General features: G+C 41.5%; 1 protein-coding gene across 1 annotated transcript; it reads left to right on the forward strand.

Annotated features, from left to right (window-relative positions):
- The first annotated feature begins 3,360 nt into the window (after positions 1-3,360).
- LOC137296802 (uncharacterized) lies at positions 3,361-18,420 on the forward strand. The gene is made up of 6 exons (XM_067828660.1): positions 3,361-3,550; positions 11,161-11,281; positions 13,355-13,476; positions 14,772-14,880; positions 15,461-15,600; positions 16,286-18,420. The coding sequence occupies exons 1-6, from the start codon at positions 3,514-3,516 to the stop codon at positions 16,525-16,527; spliced, it is 771 nt and encodes a 256-aa protein (XP_067684761.1). The 5' UTR covers positions 3,361-3,513; the 3' UTR covers positions 16,528-18,420.
- The last annotated feature ends 411 nt before the right edge of the window (positions 18,421-18,831 follow it).

Consider the following 18,831-nt stretch of genomic DNA (forward strand, 5'->3'; position numbering starts at 1 on the left):
TTTGTGAGGTTGAGTCCCATCTGTGTTTGGACGCCGCACCCCCAGAGTGATCCCACTTTTACTGAGTTACAAAGCTCATACAGCTGACCTTCTACATGGTATTGTGTCTTCATTGGCAGAATGTGTGCAATGTGTGAACTATGTCCTCCCCGATCATCACAGTGGTTGAAGTCTGTAGGAATGCGTTATCCACTAATATGAGCTATGTCACACCAGCATGCACCGCTCACCCCACAAACCCGCGATTGCCCGTGGCCTTCACCCAATCGTGACCACTGATGCTGCTAGATGGTGATTATTATTATTATTGTCATTGACCTTATTATTACTCTTATTTAATAGTAGCTGTACGATGTTTGAGTCTACTGCCGTTCTTTGTGCACTTTTGTATTGAGTTGCATTACAACGTCTAACTGGCAGTCTAAGTAAGCTTAGTCTGAGTCTAACAAACCCTGTAGAAGGTCGCGTCAGGTAACCTTTGAGCGACCTATGACCGTCCAATCAAACGCGTGACGGTTAAATAGATTTAACCAGTCAGACAACGGCTACTACTTAGGGATCGGAGGGACTTACAAAATATTCAGGTCACTGACTCAGATCTTTCCACAAACAAAAATCCGCACATAACACCCTTAACTAACCTACAGTATATATGATTTGGGGTTTCTGTTGACATGGTTACATCGACCCATAACCGTCCAGTCAGCGGTCTTCGCCAACCCTGTTGTCCACTTGTGTTGTCCTCCTCAGCTGCACACCTCATGCACTCTACATCAACTCTTATAATAGAATGTATAATTATGCACTTAAACATATTCTTTCGCTTAGACATAGTGACATTATTCATATTAATTATGTTTAGAGTGAGTGTTCGTCTTAATTTATCTGACATCGTCCAACTAAAGCGATCAAATGTTTATCATTTAGAACTGCCTGATGTCTCAGTTAGGCAGCCAGTGGCTGGACAAAACAAAACCGGCCTCGGTTACAAGCGCAAAAGGAAGTGGAGTATTTTTGTCAACTTTGTTGCTTTCCTCCAAAGGAAACAGTCGTCGTGTAGCTGGATGCAGCACAAGGCGGAGACATTGTGGTGAGGACATCCGTGGTTCTGTGTTAAGTCACTGTCGGGTGTTACTGGGACCAACTTAACAAAGAAGCGGTAACAGCAAAGAGTTCATGTCCAAGTACGCCCCTCCACCAAGTCACAATCATCTCTGGAGACCTAGTGGATCTGCACCGAAGTACGCCCCTCCACCAAGTCACAATCATCTCTGGAGACCTAGTGGATCTGCACCGAAGTACGCCCCTCCGCCAAGTCACAATCATCTCTGGAGACCTAGTGGATCTGCACCGAAGTACGCCCCTCCTCAAAGTCACAATCATCTCTGGAGACCTAGTGGATCTGCACCGAAGTACGCCCCTCCGCCAAGTCACAATCATCTCTGGAGACCTAGTGGATCTGCACCGAAGTACGCCCCTCCGCCAAGTCATAATCATCTCTGGAGACCTAGTGGATCTGCACCGAAGTACGCCCCTCCGCCAAGTCACAATCATCTCTGGAGACCTAGTGGATCTGCACCGAAGTACGCCCCTCCGCCAAGTCACAATCATCTCTGGAGACCTAGTGGATCTGCACCGAAGTACGCCCCTCCGCCAAGTCACAATCATCTCTGGAGACCTAGTGGATCTGCACCGAAGTACGCCCCTCCACCAAGTCACAATCATCTCTGGAGACCTAGTGGATCTGCACCGAAGTACGCCCCTCCGCCAAGTCACAATCATCTCTGGAGACCTGGTGGATCTGCACCGAAGTACGCCCCTCCGCCAAGTCACAATCATCTCTGGAGACCTAGTGGATCTGCACCGAAGTACGCCCCTCCTCAAAGTCACAATCATCTCTGGAGACCTAGTGGCGCTTGACCCCGATCAATGCCCTCGGGGTATTCATTGTGCATCTCGGTCGTAAGAGACGGAACATTTACAAATCACTCATTTACAAATTCAAGAATACGCTCAGGAATCTACGCTAAATTCATCAAACAGCTACACTCATTATGCAAAGCTATAACGAAACCTATAGTCATGAACCAAAGCTACACTCAAGAGTAAGCTACATAAATGAATCAGACCTTTACATATGAATATGCATTTTTCAAGAATTGTCTGATCAAATATATATATTGTAGCATTGTTTTCATTCTTACTGAGTGTTTTTATACTTTTGTTTGTATACCATCCTCAGACAGATAGGAATGCATTAAAGCTTCAGTCAGATAGGAATACATTAACGCTTCAGACAGATAGGAATGCATTAAAGCTTCAGACAGGTAGGAATGCATGGAGACAGACTTCATACAGGTAGGAATGCATTAAACTGTCTTTAGACAGATAGGAATGCATTAAACCTTCAGGCAGGTAGCAATGCACTAAACCATCCTTAAACAGGTAGGAATGCATTAAACCTTCAGACAGGTAGGAATGCATGAAACCTTCTTCAGTCATGTAGGAATACATTGAACGTATGTCACCGTGAGCAGTCACCCATCCCAGAGGGATAAAGAGCAGCTATACCCTGAAGCTGAGCTTAGCCAGCAGCAGATCGTCACCAAAGTAGACCGCTATATATAGAATTATTATGGTCTACGACAAAACCCACGCGGCCATATTCTTCTGTCACAAGTGTCTACTCCACTAGAAATCATCTAGTCAAGAATGTTGTTCTTTAGAAGGGTGGGTAGGTAGATGGGTAGATAGGTAGGTAGGTAGGTAGGTAGGTAGGTGGTGAGCATCAAGGTAGGTTTTGTAGGTTTGTGGGTAGAAAGGTGGGTAGATAATTAGGTAAGTGGGTAGGTGGTTAGGTTTGTAGGTAGGTAGGTAGGTACGTAGGTACGTACGTACGTACGTAAGCAGGTGGTGGGTAGGAAGGTAGGTTCTGCAGGTATGTGGGTTGGAAGATGGTTAACTAATATTAGGTAGGAGGGTAGGTAGATGGGTTCATTCAATTATGAATATTTAACTGTGTCTGGCTCTTGCATTTGACAAATGTATACTTGCATTTTGTAATTTCTAGATATGATGCAACGGATTAGCTTTTCGAACGCCAAAGACCCGGGTTGGATTTCCCACATGTTACAGTATATGAAAGCTGTCTCTGGTTTCCCCGCCATGGAATTGCCTAAGTATTGCTGAAAGACGTGTACAGCCCTGCTAACTCTCTACACTGCGGTAAATCCTAATTAGGATATATAGATGAGGATGATGACGGGCTGATGGAATGGATGGTAGAGAGGCTAGTGGTTGGTTGGAGACATCAACATGGACAGATACAGGCTGTTGTCAACAAACCTGGTCACGTGAGCCACAAAATGAGGGTCAAGCTCGAACAGGACATCGTATTTTCCTCTGTTTCGTGATAACGCCAGTATTTCCCCCGTCTTCCGCCCATATGTCGCCTCGTCGCCTCCCTCAGACCCACACATCAACATTTGAGATGTCTCCGACGCAGTAGCTACAATGAAGTTTACGATCCTAGAAGTCGCATTCCTGGGCGGTAAGAGTCAGTTGTACATTGTGAATACAGGAATATAATTAACTTAGTGATAAAGTCTGGACTTACAAATATACACGTGTCTTGCTGGTTATATATACCTTCAGGAAACACATGTACTCACATAATCAGGTAAACAGCTTCGTTCACACATCTGCAAATTTACATACAAGGGAAAGCCAGTTACAGATGTCTATAGAGTTTCATACATGTGAAGGCTAGTTTCACACCAATGCGCGCACACACACACACACACACACACACACACACACACACACACACACACACACACACACAAAAACACACACACAAACACACACACACTTTTGTGTGCCTAGTCCTTGTCACCTGCAAATGTACATATACAATCACGAAGCGCGAGTTAGATTACACACACGTATAAAGGTGCATAGCTAGTTTAGTACACTGATAACTTATGGCTACGAGTGATGGTGATTTTATGGAGTTCCAAGTACAATGTACAATATACACGTGTGTAACTAGCTGTCTGTCCTTGCTGCAGTTTTCACAAGCGCGAAGTAAATCATAAGATCAATTCGATCTAAACAGTATATTTGATGGTACTTGTACCGCATCTCATGTAAACACACCGGGACTTGAGGAAACGAAAAGGAATTTTCAGAGAACAGTGGCCGAGCAGCAATAGCCTCTCACATGAGCACTTGAGATATGGCTCCTTGGAGATGTGGCTCCTTGGAGATGTGGTGTATCCCTGCTCCTTGATTTATTGTTGGAGCAACACGAAACTTCCTGTGAAAATAATGTGGCCCACTCCACCTCGGCATTGATCTGATCATGACTATACAACACTGGACGAGAACAGGGCCGTCAGTGGAGAACAGGGGTGGGGACGTTTTTGTGAACTTTCGGATTACTGACAGTCGGACGTGTAAAGATAAAGTGAATTTCACCCTCCATACCTCTTTTCCGTGCCATGAAGTTCTCTCATGTTTACACCTAAGCAGCATAATTATCAGGACGTTAGAACGAAAAGATATTTGAGGGATTCGAGATTAAACGATCTTGAGGATTCATAAGAATGAAGATTTTATGGATATCAACTTCTTTATATGAGAACACAACGTTTCAGAGTTAATGCTTACTCCTTCATCAGGTGATGAAGGAGTAAGCATTAACTCCGAAACGTTGTGTTCTCATATAAAGAAGTTGATATCCATAAAATCTTCATTCTTATGCATTTCACTTCTAAATGCCCTTCAAAGACTTGAGGATTCATGTCGTATGCTTTTGTATAAATTTTAATGAAAATATAGATTCTAAAATGTTATTCAGAAAATACAAAGCTTCTAATAAGTGAAGCCCATGTTAACGACAGTACCTGAATATAAAAGCATATATTGTCGGTTATTTCCGGCAGACGTTGTCCGTGCACATAGAATGTTTGAACCAGAATCTCAGGCGTATTACTTGTGGAAATATGTGCACAGGATACTGACCATATTCACCAGGAACCCCAGAATTCAGGGTAGATCAAGGTAATGCATATACGATGTTTTGTACAAAAGATGTAGAATCCAAACAAATCAATGCTGTAAAATTTCTGAAGACATCAGGGGACACATTGTCAAGTATAAACAAGCAACAAATGGCTTTTTATAAAGTTCATTGTGTGAGAAAATACCAACCCATAACATCTGTGAGAATTAATAATATTAACTGACTTCCCTTGAAAACGATGTGTTTCATTCGTAGATGTTGGTCGCTCCCCGTAAATACAACGTAGATGTTGGTCATCTCCCGTAAATACAACGTAGATATTGGATGCCCCCCTTAAATACAACCAGTCTCCAGATTACTGATAAGTTCCTGTATTGTTGTATTTTTGCAACATATGCAGTTGAGTGTGCAGTGCAAGAATATACTCTGGTGCTGGGATTACATCGGTGGCAAAGAGAATTAAGAAGTTCTAATAAGTTCATTTGGGATCATTTGGGCATCATCGTGACCACAATTGAAAATTACAAAATACAATTGTTTAAAAAGAAGAAGAGAATATGACCAAAACCCATTCAGACAATCAAAATGGTCGTTGACATCGATCTATCACCTGACTAACTAACACCTGATTCAACATTTACGTACTGAGCCTTTAGGATGGAAGAACACATTTCGCCGCCAATTCCAGACTTATGAAACGTTGCCATAATTTAGATCGAACTACGTCTCAATTTTGTATAGAAAGACAAATCTGAAAATATTAGGAGTGATGTATTTGCTGTGCCAGCTGACTTTGGACGAATTAGTGACCCACGCATTAAGAATATCATTTATACTCATAAAATAACATGGATAATGTGATTATTTCCCAGTGTCTGCACATGACAAATTACATACCTAACCATAGAGGACTTCGCTTAGCTGATCCTGAATGCATGGAAAAACACATACACCTTACATAAGACATCCTTGTTGGTGAGATATAAGAAGCAACATAACACATGAAGCTCAAACGAAATGTTATACCAAAGTTTTTGGTTTAAACATATGTTCAGCATAGGTAATGAGACAATTTTGTATAAACAATTAGTACAATGCAGGGATACACTTTATTTATGATCTAATGAACACCACTACATGGGAATTCTGTGCTTATTAAGAACTACAAGAAATACATTTATTCACAACAAATATCTTAAGACATCACAGTATCAAATCTTCAATAATTGCCTGCTTAAAGAGAAGACTCTTCTCAAAACACTACCATTTTCTCCAATACAACTATTCAATATATCCGAAACTTAGTCCAAGGTTTGAAGGCCCCAAAACATTTTTATTTTTCTTTATTAAACCCCAATTACTATAAATCATATGCGAAAAATAATTTTTACAATATTTTCGTTCCATTTACAGAGTCAGGGGATTTTTAACAAATATTGCACACGAATTATGTCTTTGTAATAGTGACTTTATTAGTGTAGGATCAAAGGTAAATATTTGGTGAGTAGTCGAGTAGTTCTTCCGGAAACCAGTCTTGCATTCTTGTAGTTTGTGGTGAATATCTGCGCATATGTTGAAAACCAAAACTACTCGCCAATGAGATACCAAGATAAATTCAGTATACCTTGGTAAATCTACATACATAAACAATAACTTTTGACAAATCGGTTAAAAGGTAGTGTTATGTATGTTAATTTACCAACGTATACTGAACACAACCGCGTTATGCCGTGAAGTGTCCGTGTTACAATACGCTGACTGATTGCATATTGTGTAACTGCATTATTAAGAATGGTGGATAACATGTAAATAGTTGTTAGGTTACTATCTCCTGTCACCATAGAGACTATACACAATGTGTAAAACCTAAAACAGAGTCACATGGTCAGTTGAGAAACTATCACTGTGTAGTCAGAACCGTATATACAGCTTTTACTTTAGGCTGTTAAAATGCACATGGCATGGAACGGGTTTCCTTGTCAGCTGTATGGTCAGATGAATATGGTCGTTTATGTGAATATTAATTCATACATTCCTCAAACAAGGTTATAGCCTGATATTATTGCTATAACTAAGGATACGCCCTCATACTAGAAATTGTACTATCAGAGTGAGAACAATAGCAGGTGAATGACTCTGGATCTGTGTGTCTTAAAGGACGTCCAAGATATCTAGCGAATAGTTTAGTTGGGTCAGCGAAAGTGTGTTTTATTAAATGTATGTATGTATGTATGTATGTATGTATGTATGTATGTATGTATGTATGTATGTATGTATGTATGTATGTATGTATGTATGTATGTATGAATGTATGTATGTATGTATGTATGTATGTATGTATGTATGTATGTATGTATGGATGTATGTATGTATGTATGTATGTATGTATGTAGGTGCGTGCATGCGTGCGTGCGTGTGTGTGTGTGTAGAATCAGTTATGCCTGTTTCACCTGTTACAAATTACATTATCCAAAGATTACTCCGTCAAGCAATAAGAACAACGTGGTGCAAGCCCATGATAGGGAGATGCGAGGTGATGAAAGAAATAGACATAGATGCCATAAAAACAACGAAGATAGCACTCTCTCGCTTTCTCTCTCTTTCCCTCTCTCTCTCTCTCTCACATTCTGATTCATCCACGGAAACTCTGCCCTCTCCACGAGGAAATATTATGACGCCCATATCTACCGTTCAGGATACACGATATATATAAATATACCAATGTTTACCCTTTGACAGAATTGTTCGCCACTCACCTCCTGCATACTCAGTAAACGTGCATATCGTGAGTGCACAGGATGTCAGAGGTCATGGGATGAGCACACAGAGGTTACGGCGTGAGTGTACAGAGGCAAATGGTTTTTGCGTAGAGACCCTACGGGATGAATGTACAGCGGTTATTAATTGAATGTGCAGCGGTTATGGGATGGGCCTATTGAGACTATGAGATGAGTGTTCACATGTCATGGAATGAGTATACACATGTTATGGGATGAGGGTACACAGGTTGTGGGATGAGGGTACACAGGTTGTGGGATGAGTTTACACAGGTTGTGGGATGAGTGTACACAGGTTGTGGGATGAGTGTACACAGGTTGTGGGATGAGGGTACACAGGTTGTGGGATGAGTACACACAGGTTGTGGGATGAGGGTACACAGGTTGTGGGATGAGTGTACACAGGTTGTGGGATGAGTTTACACAGGTTGTGGGATGAGTGTACACAGGTTGTGGGATGAGTGTACACAGGTTGTGGGATGAGGGTACACAGGTTGTGGGATGAGTACACACAGGTTGTGGGATGCGGGTACACAGGTTGTGGGATGAGTGTACACAGGTTGTGGGATGAGTTTACACAGGTTGTGGGATGAGTGTACATAGGTTGTGGGATGAGTGTACACAGGTTATGAGATGAGTGTACACAGGTTGTGGGATGAGTGTACACAGGTTGTGGGATGAGGGTACACAGGTTGTGGGATGAGTGTACACAGGTTGTGGGATGAGGGTACACAGGTTGTGGGATGAGTTTACACAGGTTGTGGGATGCCGTTACACAGGTTGTGGGATGAGTGTACACAGGTTGTGGGATGAGTGTACACAGGTTATGGGATGAGGGTACACAGGTTGTGGGATGAGGGTACACAGGTTATGGGATGAGGGTACACAGGTTATGGGATGAGTGTACACAGGTTGTGGGATGAGTGTACACAGGTTGTGGGATGAGGGTACACAGGTTATGGGATGAGGGTACACAGGTTGTGGGATGAGTGTACACAGGTTATGGGATGAGTGTACACAGGTTGTGGGATGAGTGTACACAGGTTGTGGGATGAGGGTACACAGGTTGTGGGATGAGTGTACACAGGTTATGGGATGAGTGTACACAGGTTGTGGGATGAGTGTACACAGGTTGTGGGATGAGGGTACACAGGTTGTGGGATGAGTGTACACAGGTTGTGGGATGAGGGTACACAGAATGTGGGATGAGTGTACACAGGTTATGGGATGAGTGTACACAGGTTGTGGGATGAGTGTACACAGGTTGTGGGATGAGGGTACACAGGTTGTGGGATGAGTGTACACAGGTTATGGGATGAATGTACACAGGTTGTGGGATGAGTATACACAGGTTATGGGATGAGTGTACACAGGTTGTGGGATGAGGGTACACAGGTTGTGGGATCAGGGTACACAGGTTGTGGGATGAGTATACACAGGTTGTGGGATGAGTATACACAGGTTGTGTGTTCATTGTTTTGTATGTTATCCTTCATGTCAGTCAACGACTTTAGTTTTGTGCCTTTATGTCAGTTAACGACTTTGGTGCTGTCCCTTCATGTCAGTTAACGACAATGGTACTGTCCCTTCATGTCAGTTAACGACTTTGGTATTGTGTCTTCATGTCAATTAACGTCTTTAGCACAGTCCCTTCCTGACAGGTAACGCCTTTAGTACTGCCACTTCCTGTCCCTTCACGTCAGCTAACGCCTTAGAATTGTGCCTTCACGTCAGTTAACGGCTATTGTACTGTGCCTTCACGTCAGTTAACGGCTATAGTACTGTGCCTTCAAGTCAGGTCACGGCTTTAGTACTGTCACTTCAAGTCAGGTCACGGCTATTGTACTGTGCCTTCACGTCAGGTCACGGCTATTGTACTGTGCCTTCATGTGAGGTCACGGGTTTAGTACTGTCACTTCACGCCCTTAGTACTGTCTGTTACGAGCGGGTGTTAAGAAGTAGTGAGCAGGTGCGCAAGATATGCTGATCTACAATGGCGGGCTACTTAACATGACGCGTTTCTTTTGAGCAGAACGGTTAGTTATGATATTCCAAACAACGTAGTAACTAAACAGTCTGTTTATGCGATGCACCACAAAATATATAGTAGACTCTTTCCTTTGACTGAAACAGTTCTAATACATACTTCTTATAAATACTACAGGGCACAACATACATTGATATATAATGCAAAACTAATTCAAATAATACCTTTCATTGGGGAACAGAGATATCCTCTTTATAAGAGGAGAATTTGTTGTTGACAGTAATGAGACTAACTGTATTCCCGCCATAATCAACAGTCAAACACTCGGATTGCTTGATTTAGATCTGGATAGGGAATGTACTTAAGGACATTCCCACTTTGATCTTTCACAAACATGTGTCCAGATATTCAAGCAGGCACTGTTTATAATATATTGGGGGCTGACACTTGTGTGACCATTCACTGTTTAGCTTAAACCGTTTGGCATCATGTGTGAACAATGAAAACATTAGAATCAGTGATGTCCTTATGATGAATTCTTTCGGAAGGGAATGGATAGTGTCTCCAAAACAACCTCTTTTTATGAACATGGCTGAGTCACTTTAACTTGCTCAGTTTGATTTTAGGTTTGATTATAGCGGACTTTTGCCTATCCCAAACACAGAATCTGTTTCATTCATATTCTATTTCTTGAAGTTTGTGATGCATTTATTGCAGATTTTACGTTTTGGAGAGGGTACCATGATAAAAAGTCAAACAATATGGGGGATCGTGAGGCTAGTACATAGCAAACAAAGTGCCTTCCTTATGTAAAAAAAATGATGTAGAATAAATGAAGGTTTTTCTCGCCCGGTGTGCTTAGACCTAGCCTGTCAGTCAGTCTATCTTTGCAGTCTCTCAAAAGCATGTCTAAATACGAATGACAGCGTTCCGACTTCCGACATGGTGTTTACCAAAGGCATGCGATTGTTCGACCAGTTTACTGGCGGGAATATGTGTTATCTGTTTCCATGCGCCCCTAGAGGCACACACGTTGTTTTGTTATTTTTTATTAGACACGGTGTAAACTGTAAGTGATGTTGTGTCAATCAACTGGTAGCATGACATTCACAGATAAACTGTTGATGTGGAAGCCCATAGTCAAAATGTTCTAATATTAGGTTGCTCCACCTGAAGCTGTGACACAACACCAAAAAAGTAGGAAACCTTTCTCAGACATTCAGTTGTTTTCGAGCACAGAAAACAAACTTCATTTGAGAATAACATGTTTAATACTTAATATCTAGTAACAAACACGACCACGTAAGTTATGTAGCTGGCAGCACTGGAAGAGAAGAATATAATGAGATACTGGAGGGTTTGTGTTGCAGCGCTGGTCAGTTGGGCGTCCGCGTGCAGCAATGAGGAGGCGGCCACGTGTCCTCACATCAGCAGCCTCATCCACTCCAAGTTGACGTTTCTTGACCCGGACAACATTGTCGCCGAATGCAGGTTTTTAACTAATTCTAGCAGATATTTTACCTCAACAATGTATATGTCACATTTTTCAAGGGAAGTGGTGTACATGTTCTGTTATTGACAAAATAAACATGACGTCACGTCCGCCGATGTGATATTGTGTTTCATATTTTGTTGAGCAAATTGGTTTTGCCATAACTGTTTGCCATATACCAGTATCTTACCTCACACATAAATGCCGATTTCTGATTGGGTTAGCCAATCAATGTACCCCGCTTACAAGCAAGTAATATTTATTCTATCAGGAAGACTATATATAGCGGGAGAAGAAACTCCCCGAAATGCCGCTGAACGTATGTCTCGGGTCGTTACGTAACCACTGTAGCCAATATGGCGACAGCGTAGTATTTAAGATTGAGCCCGTTCTATTTTCAGCAACTGATTAAATTCGCTGAGTGTTTTATCAACTGAAATCCTACATGTAGAAGATAAGTTATTTTACTATTTTGTCATTTCAGTTTAAGTCAAATAATTGGTACTAGTGTCAGTGTTAGGACAGTAGATTTGTAGTAAAGTTTCTATTCTCGATTCACCGCGAAGATAGACTAAAGTGTGCCGATAAAAACTTCTTTCACACATTCGTTTATTTTCTAGAGGGAAAACACGCCTTTAGTTGAAAGGTATTTGCAAGTAATAGTAATAGTTTTATGACTTGAAAAATTGTTAAAATGTAATTGAGGTGTGTGAAAAATATGACATATCGCCGATCTGTTCTGATCCGCCACTGAAATGCTACACGCCGTTCTTTGAGTGTTCCAAGCTATTTCTTCCATAACCATCTTTCACATACACCTTTAACATATGAGGGGAATATACTTTCAGGTGAAATGTGTTTGCAAGTAATAGTGAGAGTTGCATAATCTGAAACAAAATGTTAGGGTGTATTTGAGGTGTGAGAAAAATATGACATGTCGCCGATCTGATCTGATCCGCCATTCATGCTTGTGATGCTTGAGGGTTATAGTTCCATAACTCTTTTCTTTCTTGTTCATCTTATTATTTGACAAAACTGGAAAGGTGTTTAGGACGCCTTATGACAGGTTTACACTTTCTGTTTTTGAGGGGTGTCAGTTAACATTTTGTTAATGTCCATTCCACCCCACATGCAGTAAGATACCTGAATTAATTATTAATGTAAACAAAAATGTATCAAAGCAGATTTTAAAAAAGGACAGCTGGAATTAACTCATGTGTACTCGCGATACCTTTGCGTTCTTTAACATGTTTTGGGAGGCAAGGCGGCGGTGTATCATTTATTCTTTCATTCATTCATTCCGACTGATACAATAAAATGGCTAAAGTTCTGTTAAACACGTGAAGTAGCGCTGGGAACGAACTAAGTCACTGTGTGTGTTGGAGCATTACGAGGCACACGTTAATTAGTACCAACGGTAAAGAAAGCAAGCGAGTGTAGATTATCACTGATTCTATGAATCCGTTTGCTATTTCATGTTAGTAATGTTTGGATGTTGCTTAACTCCGATACTCTTGAACATGTTCCGATACCCATGCTTCAAACACTTCAAAATTAACATTGATGTGTTCGGTAAGACAGGTCTCTCGGGGTCATCTTAGGGCTCAGGGAATATAAAGAAACAAGCTGCACATCAACCCATGTCCACTTTGTGAGTAGAAAACAACTTATTTGCAGCAACCCGTAACATAGTACATGCGTTGTCTCCGGTTAGAGCTGTTGAATGACCACACAACAGGTAAAACAACGTGATGTCAACATCATAAATACGTTTGAATCTCATGCTCCCAACAAACGCGCAAACCCCTAATTTTTTCGTTCAAAACGTATGACTGTATGACATCGACCCTTGTGTGTTGTAGATGATCATATGTGTATGTATACGCACTTATAATAAAAATGTTTTGACAGATACACTATTTAATTTCGGAATAATTATGGTTTTTATTGGGCAGCATGAATCCTTTTTACTTTCCTCCGTCATACAAACACGTACGCACACGCACGTTGACTTTATAAAATGACATCAAACTTTGGTCCAACTGCAGATGTTTTTCTTTTATTCGTTTCAGCAAATATAGTGAACTGTTTACTTGTGCTAGGCAGCACCTGGGTGACTGTAGTCAGAAAAGTCGGTTGGCATGGCAACCTATCGCAATGCAGATAAACGACATATGTAATGAATCAAAGGCGGGTGAGATGTTTTCTCCTTACTGTGCACATGATTTTTTATGACATTCGTAAATCGTCATTAGAGTTGCATCAGACGTATTTCACCATGAGAGTTACGTCAGTCGTATACCACCATGAGAGTTACGTCAGTCGTAAATCGTCATTAGAGTTACATCAGTCGTAAACCGTTAATAGAGTTACGTCAGTCGTAAATCGTCATTAGAGTTACTTCAGTGGTAAACCGTTAATAGAGTTACGTCAGTCGTAAATCGTCATTAGAGTTACTTCAGTAGTAAACCGTTAATAGAGTTACGTCATTCGTATACCACCATTAGAATTACTTCAGTCGTATTTCACCATTAGAGTTACGTCATTCGTATACCACCATTAGAGTTACGTCAGTCGCATACCACCATGACAGTTACGTCAGTCGTAAATCGTCATTAGAGTTACATCAGTCGTAAACCGTTATTAGAGTTACGTCAGTCGTAAATCGTCATTAGAGTTACTTCAGTAGTAAACCGTTAATAGAGTTACGTCATTCGTAAATCGTCATTAGAGTTACTTCAGTAGTAAACCGTTAATAGAGTTACGTCATTCGTAAACCGTCATTAGAGTTACTTCAGTAGTAAACCGTTAATAGAGTTACGTCATTCGTAAACCGTCATTAGAGTTACTTCAGTAGTAAACCGTTAATAGAGTTACGTCATTCGTAAACCGTCATTAGAGTTACGTCAGTAGTAAACCGTTAATAGAGTTGCGTCATTCGTATACCACCATTAGAGTTACTTCAGTCGTATTTCACCATTAGAGTTACGTCAGTCGTATTCCACCATTAGAGTTATGTAAGTCGTAAGACGTCATTAGAGTTACGTCGGTCGTATTCCACCATTAGAGTTACGTCAGTCGTATTCCACCATTAGAGTTATGTAAGTCGTAAATCGTCATTAGAGTTATGTAAGTCGTAAATCGTCATTAGAGTTACTTCAGTCGTATTCCACCATTAGAGTTACGTCAGTCGTATTCCACCATTAGAGTTACGTCAGTCGTATTCCACCATTAGAGTTACGTTCCACCATTAGAGTTACGTCAGTCGTATTCCACCATTAGAGTTACGTCAGTCGTATTCCACCATTAGAGTTACGTCAGTCGTATTCCACCATTAGAGTTACGTCAGTCGTATTCCACCATTAGAGTTACGTCAGTCGTATTCCACCATTAGAGTTATGAAAGTCGTAAGACGTCATTAGAGTTACGTCAGTCGTAAGACATCATAGAGTTAAGTCAGTCGTAAATTACACACCAATCACGTTGCAGACTACGTGAAGACGGGCAGCTGTTGGCTCGACCAGGAAATCAACATGGAGGTCGATGCGTGCAATGACGATGTTAGGCGTGTAAAAGGATCCAAAATGGAGATGTGCAGGTGAGGATAGAGAATAACCTCGGCTTTACAAAGTGAAAATAGAAACAATTATTTAGAGGAATGAGGACTATGATTTATGGATATACAACTTCAGTGAGTGCGACGTTCCGATCCTGTGTTCGTGGGATCAGACATCAGATTCCCATGATTATCCCTTAGTCCCTTTTATTTAACGTAGCTGGTGACCACTTCCAGGGGGCGTCTCAGAGCTGTACCTACAGTGTAGCCTTTCCCCCGCCATCAGCTGACATGTGTGATGCTACTGACACGATGATTACACAGTGTCATTTAGAAAGTGGTCAAATGCAACATATTTCATTTATGATATACACTTTCTTAGTAAAGTACAGATTCTTGTACTTTTGGGGTTGATTCCTATCCTGGATTCGAACCCGCACCTAATCACCAGCACACAAAGTCAGCCGTCTAACCCACAGCCACCTCGACTCCCAGTAGGATAGGAGTCAACCCCAAAAGTATAAATTTGTACTTTACTAAGAGAGCGTAATGCCAAATATGTCATACATGTATGTTACAACTGACATGATGTTCAAATCCAAACTCAGATACTCTGTTACAGAGCTCTAGACGAATTCGTCACGTGTTGTCGGGACGCTGCCAAGACGCTGTGTGGGGCAGAGGCAGCGACGGTGATGTACGGCTTGGCCACCACGTACGTTTCTATGAGCAGAGAGGCCTTGTGTGCAACAGAACTGTCGCGTGAGTCCCCGCACATTCTCGTGAGATTTAATAGCTCCCTATAATGACGTTGTTTACATCACCACCATCATCACCACCATCATCACCACCATCATCACCACCATCATCATCGTCGTCGTCGTCATTATCACCACACACACACTATCCACACATGAACACACACGTTTACTCACTCGCTCTCATGCACATTCATACACGTAAATACTTACACAAATCTCTAAAATGCACTTCATTAACATCAGAAGTTACTCTTAGGTGTTATGTTATTATGTAATACAAAAGTCGAATTATATAAACTCATACATACCTGATCTTCTGCAGCACAGCTTGATAAGGACCCTTCTGTTTGTGACAGCGTGAATTGGGGCTTCCTCTGGGACACGCTCACCTCACACACAGCGGTTTTGAACGTAAAATATGAAATTTGTCATAAACTGAAAAAGAGCCGAAAGGACAAATTTCAGGGGGTTTCGTGGAACAATGTTTCATATCGGATGATATTCTTGTTACATGTAGAATAACATTACAATACACATGACAAGCAGGTCTCATCATAGGTCACCAGCTTACTCGGGTATTCCGTTTCAGGTGGGAAAATCTCTCATTTCATTCATTTAGTGGCTGTACATGGAGGAAACTTTCAGGTTTAGCATAGAGTAAGTTCCAAACTTATGTTGTACTTCAGTTTCATCAACACCAACAACCGCAACCACGACGACAACAACGGCAACAACAACAGTAAGAGAAGCTCAAGATGATGCCTTAGTGAGCGACACGACTGAGGTCGTTGTCACGTTGTCGACCACAATGACGTCAGACACCGTCGTCAGGGAAGCAAACTCCGGATGTCGCACGAGTTTTAATTGTAATGTTTTATTAGTGATTGTTTCTGTCGTCCCCGTTCTCGTTGAACCCCCCTTTCCATAACATTACGTCAACTGGGATAGAAACATGAGCGCACATGTAACAGAAACGGGTAACATCTGCTGTACAGACTATTTCACTGCCAGTATAGGAGGTGGGTTATACCTCTGTGTTTACATAGTCTGAGGGACAAGAGGAACTGTACCACATCAATATGTATATAACTGATATTGAATATTTTTAACTGAAATTCAGCAAATCAAACTTACGATATAGTGGGCTCTATACGCGGGCTACTGCCATACGTGGGGGACCATGAAACCCTTCCCAGTACACCGTAAGCGGTGGAGAACTTCTGTGTCGTAGACAGACGCGTGAGATCTGTGTTGCCATGGCACCCAACACCAACACATTCAACTCTTAACGAACGCTTGAACTGCATCTGAAACAAAGTGCAGATGCAATTACACTGTACAGACACATAAAGTGTGTACAGATGAATTCAAACTCTACAGATACATTCCCAGACGGTTCATATACTTTGTTGAGTCTGTCAGTGTATATGCAGCCAGTATTTGTCACACGCCTAAATAAATAAATAATAACCCTAACCTAGCCCTAAATAAGTATATTATATTATTATATACTTGGCTTTTGCTTCATTCACGGCTGAGTTAGAGACTCATTCGTCCCCCGCCATGTGTTTCTGTGATGTGCGGGAATGCCATCAGTGGGTGAAGAACGGCCTCTGGTGGCGGTATATACAGTATTGTAATACATTCTTGTTCAAGGACCTACAACATTTGCACAACCATGAAGCTGGTTGGACTTCTAGTGTTTTATTTGTCAATTTTCGACTGAGATAGTTCATGCTTCTGTTTAAGATCTTTACTCTGTACATATTTTAGCTGACGCCAAAGTGGTAAAATCTGACAAGGTTTTCCCCCCTTTAAAGTCTGTTTTAAAAATACCACTGTCGTCATCGTATCGTGAAGGCTGAATCTGCCAGATTACCTGCTTAGAAATTCCCCCTCACGTCACGTTATAAGGCCTGGTAACATAGGACGTCAGGTTACAATGTCTGGTAATATAGGACGTCACATTATTATGTCTGGTAACACAGGACGTCACGTTACAATGTTCGGTAACATAGGACGTCACGTTACAATGTTCGGTAACATGAAACGTCACGTTATAAGGCCTGGCAACATGGGACGTCACGTTACAATGTCTGATAACATAGGACGTCACGTTACAATGTCTGATAACATAGGACGTCACGTTACTGTGTCTTACGGTATAACGTAATCGGCCATGGTAACATAATTGCAACGTCTGATGGTATAACGCTGCCAGATAGGGCATCTTGTGGTATGACCCTACCAGACAGGGTACGATTATTACAAGGCCTTATGGTATGACGAGGTCCAAACACCGATCGCAAGTCTCTGCTGACAGGCTCTCTACCTAACTTTTCCAAATAGTTCGTCCAGTGATATTTCTGACTTGGGGAAGGATGTGGAAATATGTAAATGCATTACATTTGTTCATAATTATTGGCCATGGATGTAAACATCAGGAATATGGAAACTGGAAAGCGAAATGCGTTTTCACTCCATTGCTGCGTTTTCGTCATGTATATACCTGGATGAATCATGACTTTTGTTAGTCATATGATTTTCATTGTTGCATTTGTTGACATTTGTATTTATAGACATAGTTATTGTTTACGTTTTCTCAACATATCTGTGTGTGTGGTGTGTAGTCGACTAGCAGCCTTTCGTACAACAGATGTTTAAACTTATGTGGTGTACTTGATCGTCGACTTTGTGGTAGAGACAGGTTGGAGGTGGAGAGAATAACGTCATGTCTGTATTTTACTTCTTGTTATCTTCGTATTTAGATGCTTTGTATTATTTTCTGAGTTGAACGGAATAAAAAATCTCAGTAGCAGTGTATAAACGTCCGTTATTGTGTCCGTTTCACAAGCACAATGGAGGGTATACCCAGTCACAATAGAAAGGCAACATCAGCGTCTATTGCCACATGATTCACCTTGGGAATATTTTAGCGGAAAATGGAACAGTTTGTCTTGACGAAGCAACAAGGGAGGTATCAGCACTGGTGTTGACAAATCGATCCACAGTATCGGAGATTTGAGACTGTCAACGTGGGATGCTGGCTTGTCTAAGGGACGCAACTCTTCACGGTGAGGCGTCTCTAAGCCACTGGGTTTCCCGACGTGTTTCTACTCAGCCTGGGTCCCGTCTCTAGCCGCGGAGCGCGAGGCCAAAACACGTCACGTGATACCTTGGTTCCACTAGAACAGTTGGGTTTTAGTAGGATTCTAAAACATCTCAGATATTG

This window comes from Haliotis asinina, chromosome 9 (assembly GCF_037392515.1).
Source record: "Haliotis asinina isolate JCU_RB_2024 chromosome 9, JCU_Hal_asi_v2, whole genome shotgun sequence".
NCBI classification, from domain to species: domain Eukaryota; kingdom Metazoa; phylum Mollusca; class Gastropoda; order Lepetellida; family Haliotidae; genus Haliotis; species Haliotis asinina.

Bases quoted from the DNA above. Each gene is read 5' to 3' on its own strand.
- LOC137296802 (XM_067828660.1), top strand. From the start codon at position 3,514: ATGAAGTTTACGATCCTAGAAGTCGCATTCCTGGGCG. The intron at 11,282-13,354 runs GTTTTTAACTAA...TATTCGTTTCAG, and splicing joins AACATTGTCGCCGAATGCAG to CAAATATAGTGAACTGTTTA. The intron at 15,601-16,285 runs GTGAGTCCCCGC...GTTGTACTTCAG, and splicing joins GTGTGCAACAGAACTGTCGC to TTTCATCAACACCAACAACC.